The sequence below is a fragment of the Bombina bombina genome, chromosome 10 (genome assembly GCF_027579735.1).
Source record: "Bombina bombina isolate aBomBom1 chromosome 10, aBomBom1.pri, whole genome shotgun sequence".
Lineage (NCBI taxonomy): Eukaryota > Metazoa > Chordata > Amphibia > Anura > Bombinatoridae > Bombina > Bombina bombina.
This window is the reverse complement of record NC_069508.1, coordinates 57,120,397-57,136,415: the sequence shown is the minus strand read 5'-3', so window position 1 is coordinate 57,136,415 and position 16,019 is coordinate 57,120,397. Positions and strand designations below refer to the sequence as shown.

Here is a 16,019-nt window from a genome sequence, read left to right as displayed (position 1 = left end):
TTGATTAATAGGCAATGGTCAATTTTCCACCACAATTTAAATTAAGAGCCTCAGATTTGATCTACCAGATCTCTCTTTGTGATCACATATTGCCCAAGAGCCCTATGTACATAAATAATTTATGAGGAAATATGAATCAGGAATATTTTACGTCAAATTCACACTTGATAAATTGTAATTGAGAAGCTAAAGGCAAATATAGTCCCAGTCAATAAGTAACAGATTGAAATAAGTTTAGAATTCTATTCCATACATTCTGTTCATGGAAATACATAATTAAATTGACCACAAATAAACCAAAACATTAATATGTGATAGGAAATGACTGTGTTTATTTTTGTTCCTGTGTTATGTGCACTCAGTTTTCTTAGGTGAAGTCTCCAGTCTTGCTTGATAGCTTAATTCCTTTTTAGTGGTGTCCTAGCTTTATTTGTCTGGTGTAATCATCAACATAACAAAGAATGCAATATGCTTATTACCATGATTAATGGTATACAAGACTTACAAATTATCCATTTCCTTCCCAATTTAAAAAAGTTGTTTTAGATTCCATACACCTGTTTCTTATTCTGTAAAAAAATGGATTATGAGAATATTAATAAAGTGTTCACCACATTATATATGATTATATTCAGTCAATGAACTACTGGTGACTGTGTCTATGGGCTCTGGTGGAAAATGGGAAAACATTATGAGGAATACTTTTGCAGCCAGACAGGATGAAGTTCAGAAATGATTACACAGAGAGAACCATCACAGATGGATACATCAGTCTAAAATATCCATATTGTATTGTTTATGTCTGTGGCTCATATGGGACAGTAATGCTATATCTGAAATATTGCACAGTTATTTATTTCTGTTTTATTGTAGGTCTACTGCCATTAATATAATTAATTTTATGAATGGTTATCAGTTAACAGTTATTTGGGACATTGTTTGATATGTTTAGTTCACGCCAAGTTTGTACTGTTTTTTCTTTGTTCAAAAACAGGTCACAGATCAACCTCTCAATAAACCTTTTTATTTATATTTTTAATGTTTTGAAAGTTCTTCGGTGGCCAGTATATATATCTTGTTCAATTGAATCAAAAGCAAAATTATAGTTATTTTCAGTTATTATATGGATCACTTTGTAAGTTGTAGCATTTCACAAGCCACCACAAGTATTTACATGACTTTTTTCTTTTTTTTTTCTTTTTTTAAAAAAATGCATTTCAATTTTCAGCTTTTAACTCATTTTAGGAGCAGCACATGGATTGCACCATATGATCTGTAAAGTTAAAACTAGCTTGTCCATCAAAAATGCCATATTCATCTTAATGCATTTTTAACATCCTTGTCTCTGGCCCATATCTGTGATACCACAAGCTTTCAATATCACATGTAGTAAACACTCCAGTAAGGGTCTGATAATCCAAGCCACATTGTAGGTCATGGCTTCATGGAATTTGGTGGGGCGTCTCCAGCATTTCCATAAGGAATGTGTCAATAGGTGTGTCCCCGATGAGTTTGAAAAAGAATAGATGCTCCAGGCACTTCAGACCTATAGACCTCAGAGCAGGAAGCCTTAAAAGAAGTTTTGCAAACCTGGAAAAAAATGGAAAAATAAAAGTTCAACATCCTTTAAAGTATTATTTCTAAATAATGTTTATTTATACATAAAAAAACAGGAAAAGTGCAACCCATGATTTGAGGTATAATACAGTTTATTATCTGTTACACTTTTATTATTATTATTATTATTTATTTATTTATTTATAAAGCGCCAACAGATTCCACAGCGCTGTCCATGGGTACAAAAATAAAAGTACAGTACAATACAATATAAAAGACACCAGACAAAGTTTAACAAACAAATACAGGGGGAATTGAGGGTCCTGTTCCCATGGGAACTTACAATCTAGATGGGTAGGAGGATGGTAAACAGGAGGTGGGGACTGCAAAGGTGAGAGTGATGTTAGTGAGGCGTTAGATGAGGGCAGCTGGGAGTTATGGTATTGTCAAAACTACAGTATATGCAACTTTTAACGTGGACTTCTGTCACATGCATCCTGAGTCTACCAGCTCTAGTAATCCATAAAACAATGCTATTTAGCACTCTATGCATTTTGTTTGCTATATTTTCACTGTTGGAAAAGCTGACAGTGTAGATAATGAAGGTCATAGTGTGATTAGTTTATCCATGGAACAATGAGAGGCTGCAGCATTGATTCACTGCAACTCATCAGAATAGCTTTAGTAGTAACAACAAGCACTGATATTTTTTAATCTTGTAAATGTAATGTGCAAATGTAGCCGAGCATACACATGACACTAAGTTGCCTGTTTTATGTCATACATTTGAAGTTGTTAAACATTTACAAATAACTTTAATATTACGTGTAGCGTGCTAACCTTGACATATGAGGTTTGTATCTATTTTGAAGTATTTTTCTTTTGCTACACTAGTTGCGTAGAGATGATTTTATAGAAAACTGCAATCTTTTAAAAAATGTTTTAAAGTGATGGTAAATCCTAGCTTTTGTGAAATACTAGGATTTATCAGTGGAACAAATAAAGGGGACTTTCATTCATGAAAATATCCTTTATTTGTCTTCAGTGTTCACCGCGCTGAGCGCCTAAGGCCGCCCATGGCAGCAGAACGCTATTTTGCTGTGAGTTGAAGTTTCCAACTCTTAGCCAATAGCTGTGTGGGCTATTCGGCATGGTGCCAGCTGACCTGCACAGCTATTGGCTAAGAGGAAGGAACATCACCTCACAGCAAAATAGCATTCTGCCGTGGGCTGCCTGAGGTGCTCAGCGTGGCAAACACTTCAGACAAATAAAAGAACTTTCAGCATAAAGTATTTTATACTTCATGACTGAAAGTCCCCTTTATTTGTTCCACTGGTAAATCCTAGCGTTTCACAAACACTAGGATTTACTATCACTTTAAGTATTACATTCATATTTATTGTTATCTTATAAACCCATATACGGTATTAAAAGAAAGTACTGTTTATTAAAAATTATAAACTATGTATGGTTTTAAGGTATTTTGGGGTTTGACCATCTTTTTCAAGCAGAATCAGACTTACATACTTAAGGAAAGTTCTCCTCTGTGAAAAGCACAATTAGCCTAAAAGATGCTGATCCTAAGCGGTAGCACGCCAAAGAACAATCTACAAGAAGATCTGTTCTTTGTTCCTGATTGAGAACTTCTCATTCTATAGATATGATTCCCATTGCAATTACACTATATTATCTATATCATATTTTGAATTATCTGCCAGATGCTATAAAATTACAAAATGAAGGAATCAAAACACTAATATTACATAACTAACGTGATTATAAAGCCGCATAAGTATTTGGGTGAAGAGCAATAGCCTAGATGACCAGTAGATGGCAGCATGGCATAGCTAGCAAAGTAAAAAAAAAAATCTCTTACTTTACTGGCATAAAACTACTAAACCAATGTATTTATTGCTTTCTGTGGTGGCTAATAATGCACTTGGTGATGCAACACTCAATAGTACTGGATGCCTGCATTGAATTTGTACCAATTAAAGTGACATAAAACCCTAAAATTATGTTTCATGATTCAGATAGAGTTTAAAATAAAAACTCTGAATCACCCCCCACAAATTGGGTTTCATATCCATTTATACATCAATGTTCACAAAAAAATACCAGTCTTAATATAAGGCATTGAATAAAATAGCAAGGAAAATAAAATCCTCTACTATAAAAAAGTGGAACGCCTAAACATCCAAACATCACCTGCAGCAGGGGATTCTGGTTAAGGATACAGGTCACAACACATCTATAGAGGAAGATAAAATAACACTTGCTTTTGTGTATGTCCCACAATCCCTACAGAGGTCAGGGATCTAACTATTTGAATTGCAGCATTTTAATAACCTAGGTTACAGAATTAGCTATATATATACTGTATATATATTACACAAAAACAAATGGGGCTTAATGTCCCTGTAGTGATTGGAGTGGCTTCATTTCTTGAAACAAATATTTTTTATAAAGATTTTTTATTGCCGAATCATTTGGATTGTGATAGATCTCTAGCAGCAAATGCTGTATTTTAATTTTTATTCTTTATGATCTTCATTGGCTTAACAATACTGGTGACACTGGTAAATTACAGTGTTTAGCGAATCATGTCCGCCCGACATCATATGCTGTCGGCATTTATCATTGCACAACCATTTCTAGTGAAATGCTTATGATATGCCACCCCCTGCACAATCGCGGATTGGCCGCTAACATGTGGTGTCAATGATCCCAATCATATCCGGTCGGGGTGATTGCAGTAGCGGATGAGTTAATGAGTCTTACGACCGTTGCTTCTTAACTTTTGTTTCCAGCGAGCCAGAAGGCTTGCGCGGGAACAGCAGTATTCACTGCTTCATAAATCTACCCCTTGGTGTCTAATTGCAGAGATGTGGTCTGATAGTTGCTCAAACAAAACGTGTCGATCTTGAGGAGTGCGTGTATTTATCACGTCATAATGCACTTTTGTTTTACTTTGCTTTTCTTGTAAGATATTGGTAAGCAACAATAGGAATGCTAGACGTATGCCGTCGGCATTTAGCGATGTTGAGCGGACCTGGTCATGTCCGCTTGACATATAGTAAACCTACCCATTATATACATATGTTTTCACATAGACGCATACATACAATTTGGTATACATAATTATCTTCAGGTGTATTGTTAATTGAAATGTTTTATACCTAATTTGCAGTAACACCTCACCTCCCTGGTTGCTCTGGATATTTCTGTTTGGTGTATGCTTCCAACGTAGCGTAGACTTTTTCTCGCAAGGCTTCCACCTCAGCAGAATTAGACAGTCCCTTGGCATCTGATACGGGAGTGTAAAAAAAGGGAATTTCATGTTATTGGCAACTTCCTAAAATTGTATATATGCAGAAAAATATTAAGCATAAAAGTTAAGGAACAGTGTCAGTCTAAACCAGCTGATCACATACCTTCATTTGTATCCTCCCTTAGCAGAATACATTGCCATATAGACAAGAGTGTACAGCATACAATACTTAAAGGGACAGTGTATATTTTCTCCCCTTCAATATTTTCCCAATGATCTATTTTACCTGCTGAAGTGTTAAAAAGTGTTTACATATACAGTTGCTCCTTTACCTTCATTTTAGCATGTGAAATATCTCATTTTCCCTGTGTTATCCCCACTTATACTGAAAATTCTAATAATTAAGTATTGGCTATAGAAAAGCTATGTAAACATAGGCTGCAGATGAAATTACACTCCTTCTGGGAGGTAGGAGAGATAAGTAATACAATGCTAATTTTCAATTGTAGTATTGGGCTTTGGTATACAGACAAAGATAAGTAAATATGTGTGTATAGAAAGTGATAAAATAAGGAGACCTGATCTCCCGGCAAGCTCAGTCCATTCTAATGGGTTGTGGTAAACATTTTATACTCTGCTGTTGGTATAACAATTCATTGGTTAAGAAACACATTAAAGGGAAAACAATTGTATAGTATGCTGTCCCATACCAATATATGAGACAGTAAGTAAGCTGTCCCATAACCATCTTTTTTAAAAACATTGCAAAACACTTTCTAGAAGATTAAAGATTAGGGTTTGGGCATAAAGGGTATGAAAAGAGATAAAAAATACTGCAATTCCTTTGGCCAAAATACAGCTTTACAGCTACTGTAACATATTATTTTTATTTTCTTTCTACACTTTGTTTGCCCCCTAGTGGTCTATGCTGTATTGACAGTGCAGTTTTTGCCACCCCCTTGCATAATGTAAAACTGTTCCGCAAACAATTTAATAAAACTCCTCAACTAGTGCTGTTCTGAAAAAGCTACTCAGTGAAAAAATTGATAGATTGCGCAAAAATGCTAAGGGTGGAAGTGTATAAGTGTTTAATATATATTATATAAAATAATAATATAAAGTAATATACTCTATTAGTATGTAATCCACTAAAAAACTATAATGTGTAATAGTTCTAGCAATTCGCTAATGAGGTGAATAAAGGGTGGAAAAATATATAAGGGGTGATAAAATATACAGTGGATATAAAAAGTCTACACACCCCTGTTAAAATGTCAGGTTTCTGTGATGTAAAAAAATGAGACAAAGATAAATCATTTCAGAACTTTTTCCACCTTTAGGGCTCCATGTACTAAGCAGTCAGCGAGCTACCCGCAACAAATCTTGCGTCAAAATTCGCAAACTGATATGTACAAAGCCGTCAATTATGTTAAAACTCGCATCTTTAAAATTGCGAGCGTACTTATCCGCCAAACCTCGCTACCGCTCCATTTTTCACTGTAATTAGACACATTTGACCACCAACTCGCCAAAAACGAATGTACTAAAAAATCTATTTGTCCGCTCGCTACAATTTCCGCTCCCACCTCGTTATTTTTGCCTCGCCACCTTTTAGGTGGCGGGCAAGGTACAAAACAATAGGAAAGTCAATCTAGACGCCAGTCTAGACATATATAAAAGGCAGTAATATCAGCATTGTACTTACAGCATAACTGGCGTCTAATTTGTCTCTCATTTCCATGTACATAAATTGCGCCCAATTTGTCGACTGTAATTAAAGAGTAATCTATATTTTAAATTTGTATTGTATAGTTGTCAATCTTTATAATTATTTTTATATTAATATTTATATATTATCAGATCCAGATGAAGCCATATCCAAATTGTAATTAAATATTACAAAAATAACGCTCTGTTATCACTCTTCAAAAAATTTTGAACAATAATAAAGTTGTTTAGATAAGTTGAAATTTTATAGGAGCAAAATTCTATTCCCGCGACTACTATGATGTTCGTGACACCTTGCATGTCACGTGTTAATAATTGGCCAGACAATTCAACTGAAAGTTAAGTACATCAGCTTAGTCGCGGCGAGCGAGGCGTCAAATTTATCAACAATCCGCAACTGCTCGCGGCGGGCTAGACTTGTCTATTTATTGGGGGAATATTAGTACATAGCGACAGCGGACACCATTTCGCCCGCGGCGAGTAACGGCGAGTTTATCCGCGTCTACAATGACGGATGAATTGACGGCTTAGTGTATGGAGCCCTTAATGTGACTTATAAACTGTACAACTCAATTGAAAAACAAACTGAAATCTTTTAGTTGAAGGGAAATAAAAATAAAAAAATAAAATAATATGGTTGCATAAGTGTGAACACCCTTAAACTAATACTTTATTGAAGCATAGTGATGTCGCAAATAGTTCGCCGGCGAACATAGCATGTTCGCGTTCGCCGCGGACTGCGAACATATGCGATGTTCGGTCTGCCCCCTATTCTTTATCATTGAGTAAACTTTGACCCTGTACCTCACAGTCAGAAGACACATTACAGCCAATCAGCAGCAGACCCTCCCTCCCAGACCCTCCCACCTCCTGGACAGCATCCATTTTAGATTAATTTGGAAGCTGCATTCTTAGTGAGAGGAGGGACAGTGTAGCTGCTGCTGATTGAATAGGGAAATCGATAGCTAGGCTAGTGTATTCAGTGTCCACTACAGTCCTGAAGGACTCATCTGATCTCTGCTGTAAGGACAGCACCCCAAAAAGCCCATTTTAGGGCTATAACATCAGTCTGCTTTTTTTTTTTTTTCCTGTGTAATCTAATTGCAGTTGCCTGTCTGCCAGCGTGTGTGTCAGGCTCACAGCGTATACTGTGCCCACTTGCCCAGTGCCACCACTCATATCTGGTGTAACAGTAGTGTAGATTTAAAAAAAACAACACTTTTTTGACTGTGAAATAATAGCAGACAGCTGCCAGTACCCAAGATGGCCGCCAATAAGGGAGATGGGATGGTTAGAGAGCTGTTTTGGGGGGGATCAGGGAGGTTGGGGGCTAAGGGGTGATGCTACACCACAGCATATGTAAATATGCTAAAAAAAAATAATAAAAAAAAATGTAAAAACCTTTTATTTTAGTACTGGCAGACTTTCTGCCAGTACTTAAGATGGCGGGGACAATTGTGGGGTGGGGGAGGGAAGGGAGCTGTTTGGGAGGGATCAGGGGGTCTGATGTGTCAGGTGGGAGGCTGATCTCTACACTAAAGCTAAAATTAACCCTGCAAGCTCCCTACAAACTACCTAATTAACCCCTTCACTGCTAGCCATAATACACGTGTGATGCGCAGCAACATTTAGCGGCCTTCTATTTACCAGAAAGCAACGCCAAAGTCATATATGTCTGCTATTTCTGAACAAAGGGGATCCCAGCGAAGCATTTACAACCATTTGTGCCATAATTGCACAAGCTGTTTGTAAATAATTTCAGTGAGAAACCTAAAATTGCGAAAACATTAATATTTTTTTTAATTTGATCGCATTTGGCGGTGAAATGGTGGCATTAAATATACCAAAATGGGCCTAGATCAATACTTTGGGTTGTCTACTACACTACACTTAAGCTAAAATTAACTCTACAAGCTGCCTACATGCTCCCTAATTAACCCCTTCACTGCTGGGCATAACACACGTGTGGTGCGCAGTGGCATTTAGCAGCCTTCTAATTACCAAAAAGCAATGCCAAAGCCATATGTCTGCTATTTCTGAACAATGGGGATCCCAGAGAAGCATTTACAACCATTTATGCCATAATTGCATAAGTTGTTTGTAAATAATTTCTGTGAGAAACCTAAAGTTTGTGAAAAAGTGAACAATTTTTTTTTTATTTCATCGCATTTGGCGGTGAAATGGTGGCATTAAATATACCAAAATGGGCCTAGATCAATACTTTGGGTTGTCTACTACACTACACTTAAGCTAAAATTAACTCTACAAGCTGCCTACATGCTCCCTAATTAACCCCTTCACTGCTGGGCATAAAACACGTGTGGTGCGCAGTGGCATTTAGCAGCCTTCTAATTACCAAAAAGCAACGCCAAAGCCATATAAGTCTGCTATAATGGCATGTCTGGCACACAGTGTTGGGGCAAGGGTCCATCTGACCACTGATACCTGGTCTGCAAAGCATGGTCAGGGCAGGTATATCACCTACACTGCGCACTGTGAAGCGGGCTTAACCCTTACACTACCTGATCGATACAACATCATACCTGATGTTTTAAAGCACGTTATTCCAAACAATTTAGGATTGTTAGGTGATTTATGCCCTTTATGGATTAAAACCAGACTCTGCATCAACTATGTAATTTTCCATGGGAGTTTTGCTATGGATCCCCCTCCGGCATGCCACAGTCCAGGTGTTAGTCCCCTTGAAACAACTTTTCCATCACTATTGTGGCCAGAAAGAGTCCCTGTGGGTTTTAAAATTCGCCTGCCTATTGAAGTCTATGGCGGTTCGCGAACAGTTGTGGAAGTTCGAGTTCGCCGTTCGCGAACCCAAATTTTTATGTTCGCGACATCACTATTGAAGCACCTTTTGATTTTGGTACAGCACTCAGTCTTTTTGGGTATGAGTTTTTCAGCATGGTACATCTTGACTTGGCAAGATTTGCCCACTCTTCTTTGCAAAAACACTCCAAATCTGTCAGATTGTGAGGGCATCTCTTGTGCACAGCCCACTTAAGATCACCCCACAGATTTTTAATTGAATTCAGGTCTGGGCTCTGGCTGGGCCATTCCAAAACTTTAATATTCTTCTGGTGAAGCCATTCCTTTGTTGATTTGGATGTATGCTTTGGGTCGTTGTCATGCTGAAAGATGAAGTTCCTCTTCATGTTCATCTTTCTAGCAGACGCCTGAAGGTTTTGTGCCAATATTGTCTGGTATTTGGAACTGTTCATTATTCCCTCTACCTTGACTAAGGCCCCAGTTCCAGCTGAAGAAAAACAGCCCCAAAGCATGATGCTGACACAACAATGCTTCACTGTGGGTATGGTGTTCTTTTGGTTATATGCAGTGTTGTTTTTGCGCCAAACATATCTTTTGGAATTATGGACAAAAAGTTCAACTTTGGTTTCATCAGACCAGAACACCTTTTGCAACATGCTTTTGGGAAACTTCAGATGTGTTTTTGCAAAATTTAGCCGGGCTTGGATGTTTTTTTTGTAAGAAAAGGCTTCCGTCTTGCCACTCTACCCCATAGCCCAGACATATAAAGAATACGGGCGATTGTTGTCACATGTACCACACAGCCAGTACTTGCCAGATATTCCTGCAGTGCCTTTAATGTTGCTGTAGGCCTCTTGGCAGCCTCCCAGACCAGTTTTCTTCTCGCCTTTTCATCAATTTTGGAGGTACATCCAGTTCTTGGTAATGTCACTGTTGCACCATATTTTCTTCACTTGATGATGACTGTCTTCACTGTGTTCCATGGTATATCTAATGCCTTGAAAATTCTTTTGTACCCTTCTCCTGACTGATACCTTTTAACAATGGGATCCCTCTGATGCTTTAGAAGCTCTCAGCGGACCATGGCTTTTGCTGTAGGATGCAACTAACAAAATGTCAGGAAAGACCTAATAGAACAGCTGAACTTTATTTGGGGTTAATCAGAGGCACTTTAAATGAGTCAGTGTGTCAGTGTGTACTGACTCCTATTTAACATGATTTTGAATGTGATTGCCTTATTCTGAACACAGCTACATCCGCAGTTATAAAAGGGTGTTCACACTTATGCAACCATATTATTTTAGTTTTTTATTTTAATTTACCTTTACCTAAAAGATTTCAGTTTGTTTTTCAATTGAGTTGTACAGTTTATAGGTCACATTAAAGGTGGAAAAAGTTCTGAAATGATTTATCTTTGTCTCATTTTTTTACATCACAGAAACCTGACATTTTAACAGGGGTTTGTAGACTTTTTATATCCACTGTATGTGGTGTTAAAATATATACTAATGACGTATAATTTCAGTAATCAATACATGTGTCCTCTCATAAAGATAAAAGATATTTATTCTACAATATAACTAAAAAATGAAAATACATTTGCGGCCGCACAACAAGTATAGAATGAAACTATTGAGTTGATACAATTGACGCAATAAATAAATACAATTACAACAGCACAATAATCAAGTAAAAACATAGCTCAGTGTACATTCGGCTTCCGGTTGGAAGCAAACACCTGCTGTAATCAGCACCTTTGCTACAGGCAGTTAGCTGTGTTTGCTGTGGCCTATATTTGTGTCTGTTGATATTTATGCTCAGACTGCAAGTAGTGTCTCCTAGGTAACATTTTTCATTGCCCGAAACTGCTTGTAACCCTTCCCTGTGTGTTGAAGAGGAGGACCTGTGCCCCAGACTTCGCCCACACTGTGGATTCACCCTGCAGGTCTCACTGATTTGTCTCACTAAATGTATGGTGGTAACAAGTTTGTCTCAAAATACCCATTGTATTTGTTAAGCTGATAGAAAAAAAAAACATCTATGTGAGACTAGAAGCAAATGCAAAGTAAAGTGGACTGAAACTAATGTAATTTGATTTGTATGTGCTTCAGATTTTTTTTTTTTTATCTGCTGCATGCATCCTCTCACATTCCTGTATGAATTCCCATTCCAAAGACCTTTATTACATTTTATGGGCAGCAGCTCGCCAGAGAATTGAGGTCTGAATTGATAATTGAGGTGAGGTCTGCAGCTACAAGGGTCAGCGTGTTAATTCACAAATTTTAGAGAATTGTTGCTAAGGGCCCAATGATCTAAAGTTCTCTGGTCTGTCAAGATTATCTAAGATGTCTTGTCACTATTCTGAGGTCCCTTAAATAATATTAGCTTGATAGCTGTTTATCTTGGTATGCAGTGTTGTGGAATTAAAAGAGCTACACATACATTGCAGTATAATACTCAAAAACTCTCCAAAGACTTTTTCATGATTTCTCCCCATTCCCACAAGTTTTTGATCAACAAGCCCTAAATAAGTTTTGAAACCAGAAATGACCGTGCTTCTTGATGCTGGATGCACAAAGCTTTATAAATATGAATAAATAACAGATTTTCTGTTAGATATTGTGTTTCACAAATGGCTTTTATTAAGGTGATAAGAAGTCCGGATTTACCAGGGCAGTCCTGAATTTGGGAAGTCTGTCCCTAATTTTGCAGGTGACCCAGATTGTCCTGAATTTTAGCACAAGCTGGCCCAAAATGACGGCTACTTTGTAGAGCGAGATGGTCCAAAGTGACCACTACTTACAGTATCTCACAAAAATGAGTACACCCCTCACATTTTTGTAAAGATTTTATTATATCTTTTCATGTGACAACACAGAAGAAACTACACTTTGCTACAATATAAAGTAGTGAGTGTACAGCCTGTATAACAGTGTAAATTTGCTGACCCCTTAAAATAATTCAACACACAGCCATTAATGTCTAAGCCGTTTGCAACAAAAGTGAGTACACCCCTAAGTGATAATGTCCATATTGGGCCCAATTAGCCATTTTCCCTCCCTGGTGTCATGTGACTCATTAGTGTTACAAGGTCTTAGGTGTGAATGGGGAGCAGGTGTGTTAAATTTGGTGTTATTGCTCTCACACTCTCTCATACTGGTCACTGGAAGTTCAACATGGCACTTCATGGCAGAGAACTCTCTGATGATCTGAAAAAAAGAATTGTTGCTCTACATAAAGATGGCATAGACTATAAGAAGATTGCCAAGACCCTGAAACTTAGCTGCAGCACGGTGGGCAAGACCATACAGCAGTTTCACAGGACATGTTCCACTCAGTACAGGCTTCGCCATGGTCGACCAAAGAAGTTGAGTGCACATGCTGTTGAGTTGAGTGCTGTCAGCATTGCTGCAGAGGTTGAAGGGGTGGGGGATCATCCTGTCAGTGCTCAAACCATATGCCGCACACTGCTGGAACCATGTCCTGTGGTCTGATGAGACCAAGATAAACTTATTTGGTTCAGATGGTGTCAAGCGTGTGTGACGGCAACCAGGTCAGGAGTACAAAGACAAGTGTGTCTTGCCTACAGTCAAGCATGGTGGTGGGAGTGTCAAGGTCTGGGCCTGCATGAGTGCTGCCGGCACTGGGGAGCTACAGTTCATTGAGGGAACCATGAATGCCAACATGTACTGTGACATACTAAAGCAGAGCATGATCCCCTTCCTTCGGAGACTGGGCCGCAGGGCAGTATTCCAACATGATAACGACCCCAAACACACCTCCAAGATTACTACTGCCTTGCTAAAGAAGCTGAGGGGAAATGTGATGGACTGGCCAAGCATATCTCCAGACCTAAACCCTATTGAGCATCTGTGGGGCATCCTCAAATGGAAGGTGGGGAGCGCGAGACCTCTAACATCCACCCCCTCCATGATGTCATTATGGAGGAGTGGAAGAGTACTGCAGTGGCAACCTGTGAAGCTCTGGTGAACTCCATGCCCAAGAGGATTAAGGCAGTGCTGGAAAATAATGGTGGTTACACAAAATATTGAAACTTTGGGCCCAATTTTGAAATTTCCACTTAGGGGTGTACTCACTTTTGTTGCCAACGGTTTAGACATTAATGGCTGTGTGTTGAGTTATTTTGAGGGGACAGCAAATTTACACTGTTATACAGGCTGTACACTCACTACTTTACATTGTAGCAAAGTGTAATTTCTTCAGTGTTGTCACATGAAAAGATATAATAAAATATTTACAAAAATGGGAGGGGTGTACTCACTTTTGTGAGATACTGGTATTTAGCGCAATAAACTATTATTCCTTCTATACTCACACCTTATAGGGAGCAGAGATTTAGCGCACTAAATATGTAGCACTGATTTTTGTGCCATCTTGCACTAAATAAGTAGCACTCATTTTCAGCCATCTTCACATATATTATATTTCCTGAATTTGGTTCTGGGAAATCTGGTCACCTTAGTTTTACTGAATCAAGACCAATGGGGCTGATTTATTCCGCGTGAGCCTTTCTGGAAATGTAAGTTAAGAAGCAGCGGTCATACGACCGCTGCTCCTTAACTCGTCCGCTACCTCTGAGGTGGTGGCTAGCAATCATCCCGGTCAGATACGATCGGGATGATTGACACCCCCAGCTAGCAGCCGATTGGCCGCAAATGTGCAGGGGGCGGTATTGCACAAGCATTTCACAAGTGTTTGCTGTCGGTATTTACAGATGTCGGCCGGACATGATCCGCTTCAGCGTCTGACAGTTGTTTAATCGGACCCTATGTCAGAAGCCACATATAAAGTATTTCTTTACCTGGATTAAATAAGACAATTGCTCGTAGACAGCCCAGCTCAGATTTATCCATTCCCATGTCCTTCATTTTGGAGACAAGTTCTGTCAACACCCTTTTTGAAAAAAGAAATGAAGGATTTATAGGTGGGTGGGCAGCAGTGAATGTTTAACAGTGTTATTGCAAGCAAGAGCTATGGTAATGGTCCCTCTCATCCAATGAACAATGATTTACTAGGCATGCTGCATACAATACATTTATAAAGACACATTACCAAAATGCTGGATCATTTGAAAAGTGATGCAATATATCTGTAAAAAGGTGACTAGAAAATATCACCTGAACATCTTTATGTAAAAAAGAAAGATATTTTACCTCACAATTTCCTCAGAAGCCACATCCTATTGTAAATTAATTTTAAAGGGATTTGAAATCAGCCAATAGAATGCAAGCTTAATCCTATTGGCTGATTGGATCAGCCAATAGGATGAAAGCTCAATCCTATTGGCTAATTGCAACAGCCAATAGGATTTTTTCAACCTTAATTCCGATTTGCTGATAGAAATCTATCAGCCAATCGGAATCTAAGGGACGCCATCTTAAATGACATAATTTAAAGGAAACTTCATTCGGAAGAAGACGTTGAAAGAAGAGGATGCTCTGTGCCGGATTTCTTGAAGATGGAGCCGCTCCACGCCGGATGGATGAAGATAGAAGTTGCCGTCTGGATGAAGACTTCTGCCGGCTTGGATGAAGACTTTTGCCGGCGTCGATGAAGACTTCTGTCGCTTCGTTGAGGATGGATGTCGGGTCTTCAGAAACTGTAAGTGGATCTTCGGGGGTTAGTGTTAGGTTTTTTTAAGGGTTTATTGGGTGGGTTTTAATTTTAGATGAAGGTTTGGGCAAGGAAAAAGAGCTAAATGCCCTTTTAAGGGCAATGCCCATACAAATGGCCTTTTCAGGGCAATGGGGAGCTTATGTTTTTTAGATTAGGTTTTTATTTGGGGGGTTGGTTGTGTGGGTGGTGGGTTTTACTGTTGGGGGTATTTGTATTTTTTATTCCAGGTAAAAGAGCTAATTTCTTTGGGGCAATGCCCCGCAAGAGGCCCTTTTAAGGGCCATTGGTAGTTTATTGTAGGCTAGGTTTTTTTTTATTTTGGTGGGGCTTTTTTATTTTCATAGGGCTCTTAGATTAGGTGTAATTAGTTTAAGTATTTGATAATTTATTTTTTATTTTGTGTAACTTAGTGTTTGTTATTTTGTGTAACTTAGTTGTTAGTTTTTTGTAACTTTGTAATTTTTAATAGTAGATTTAAATTATTTGAGTAGGGTTAGGTTTTTAACTATAGAATATATTTAATTTAATTTGTAGTTTAATGTAATTTTGGTATAGCAGTTAGGGTAGATTAATTAATAGTTTAATATAGTTTAATGTAATTTTAGTATAATAGTTAGGGTAGATTAATAGTTTAATATAATTTTAGTTTAATAGTTAGGGTAGATTAATTAATAGTTTAATATAGTTTAATTTAAATCTAAAGGTAAGTTTTAATTTATTATAAGATAGGGATGAGTTAATATTTAATATAAAGTTAGCGGGTTGTTAGGTTTATGGGTTAATAGGTTTATTTAGTTTATGGCGATGTGAGGGGCTGGCAGTTTAGGGGTTAATAGGTTTAGTAAGTGGTAGTGATGTGGGAGGCCAGGGGTTTAGGGGTTAATGCATTTATTTAGTTGCAGCGGAATAGGGGTTAATAAGTTTATTAGAGTTGCGGTGGGCTCCTGGAGCTGCGGGATAGGGGTTAATAACTTTATTTAGTTGCGGCGGGGTTGGGGAGCGGTGGGATAGGGGATAGACAGTTTAGTATAGTGGCGGTGTTTAG

The 16,019-nt window shown here is 38.1% G+C and overlaps 1 protein-coding gene across 2 annotated transcripts in view; it reads right to left on the bottom strand.

Moving 5' to 3' along the window:
- Window positions 1-1,004: 1,004 nt before the first annotated feature.
- RXRG (retinoid X receptor gamma) overlaps window positions 1,005-16,019 on the bottom strand; it is a 115,279-nt gene continuing 100,264 nt past the window's right edge. Inside the window, exons 8-10 of one of the 2 annotated variants that reach the window (XM_053694074.1) lie at window positions 14,160-14,251; window positions 4,759-4,864; window positions 1,005-1,590 (exon numbers count right to left, since the gene is read on the bottom strand). In XM_053694074.1, the coding sequence (XP_053550049.1) occupies window positions 1,443-1,590; window positions 4,759-4,864; window positions 14,160-14,251 (346 nt within the window). In that variant the 3' untranslated portion in view covers window positions 1,005-1,442. Of the gene's footprint in view, window positions 1,591-4,736; window positions 4,865-14,159; window positions 14,252-16,019 lie in introns of both variants that reach the window. The other variant, XM_053694075.1, reaches the window with a different exon arrangement.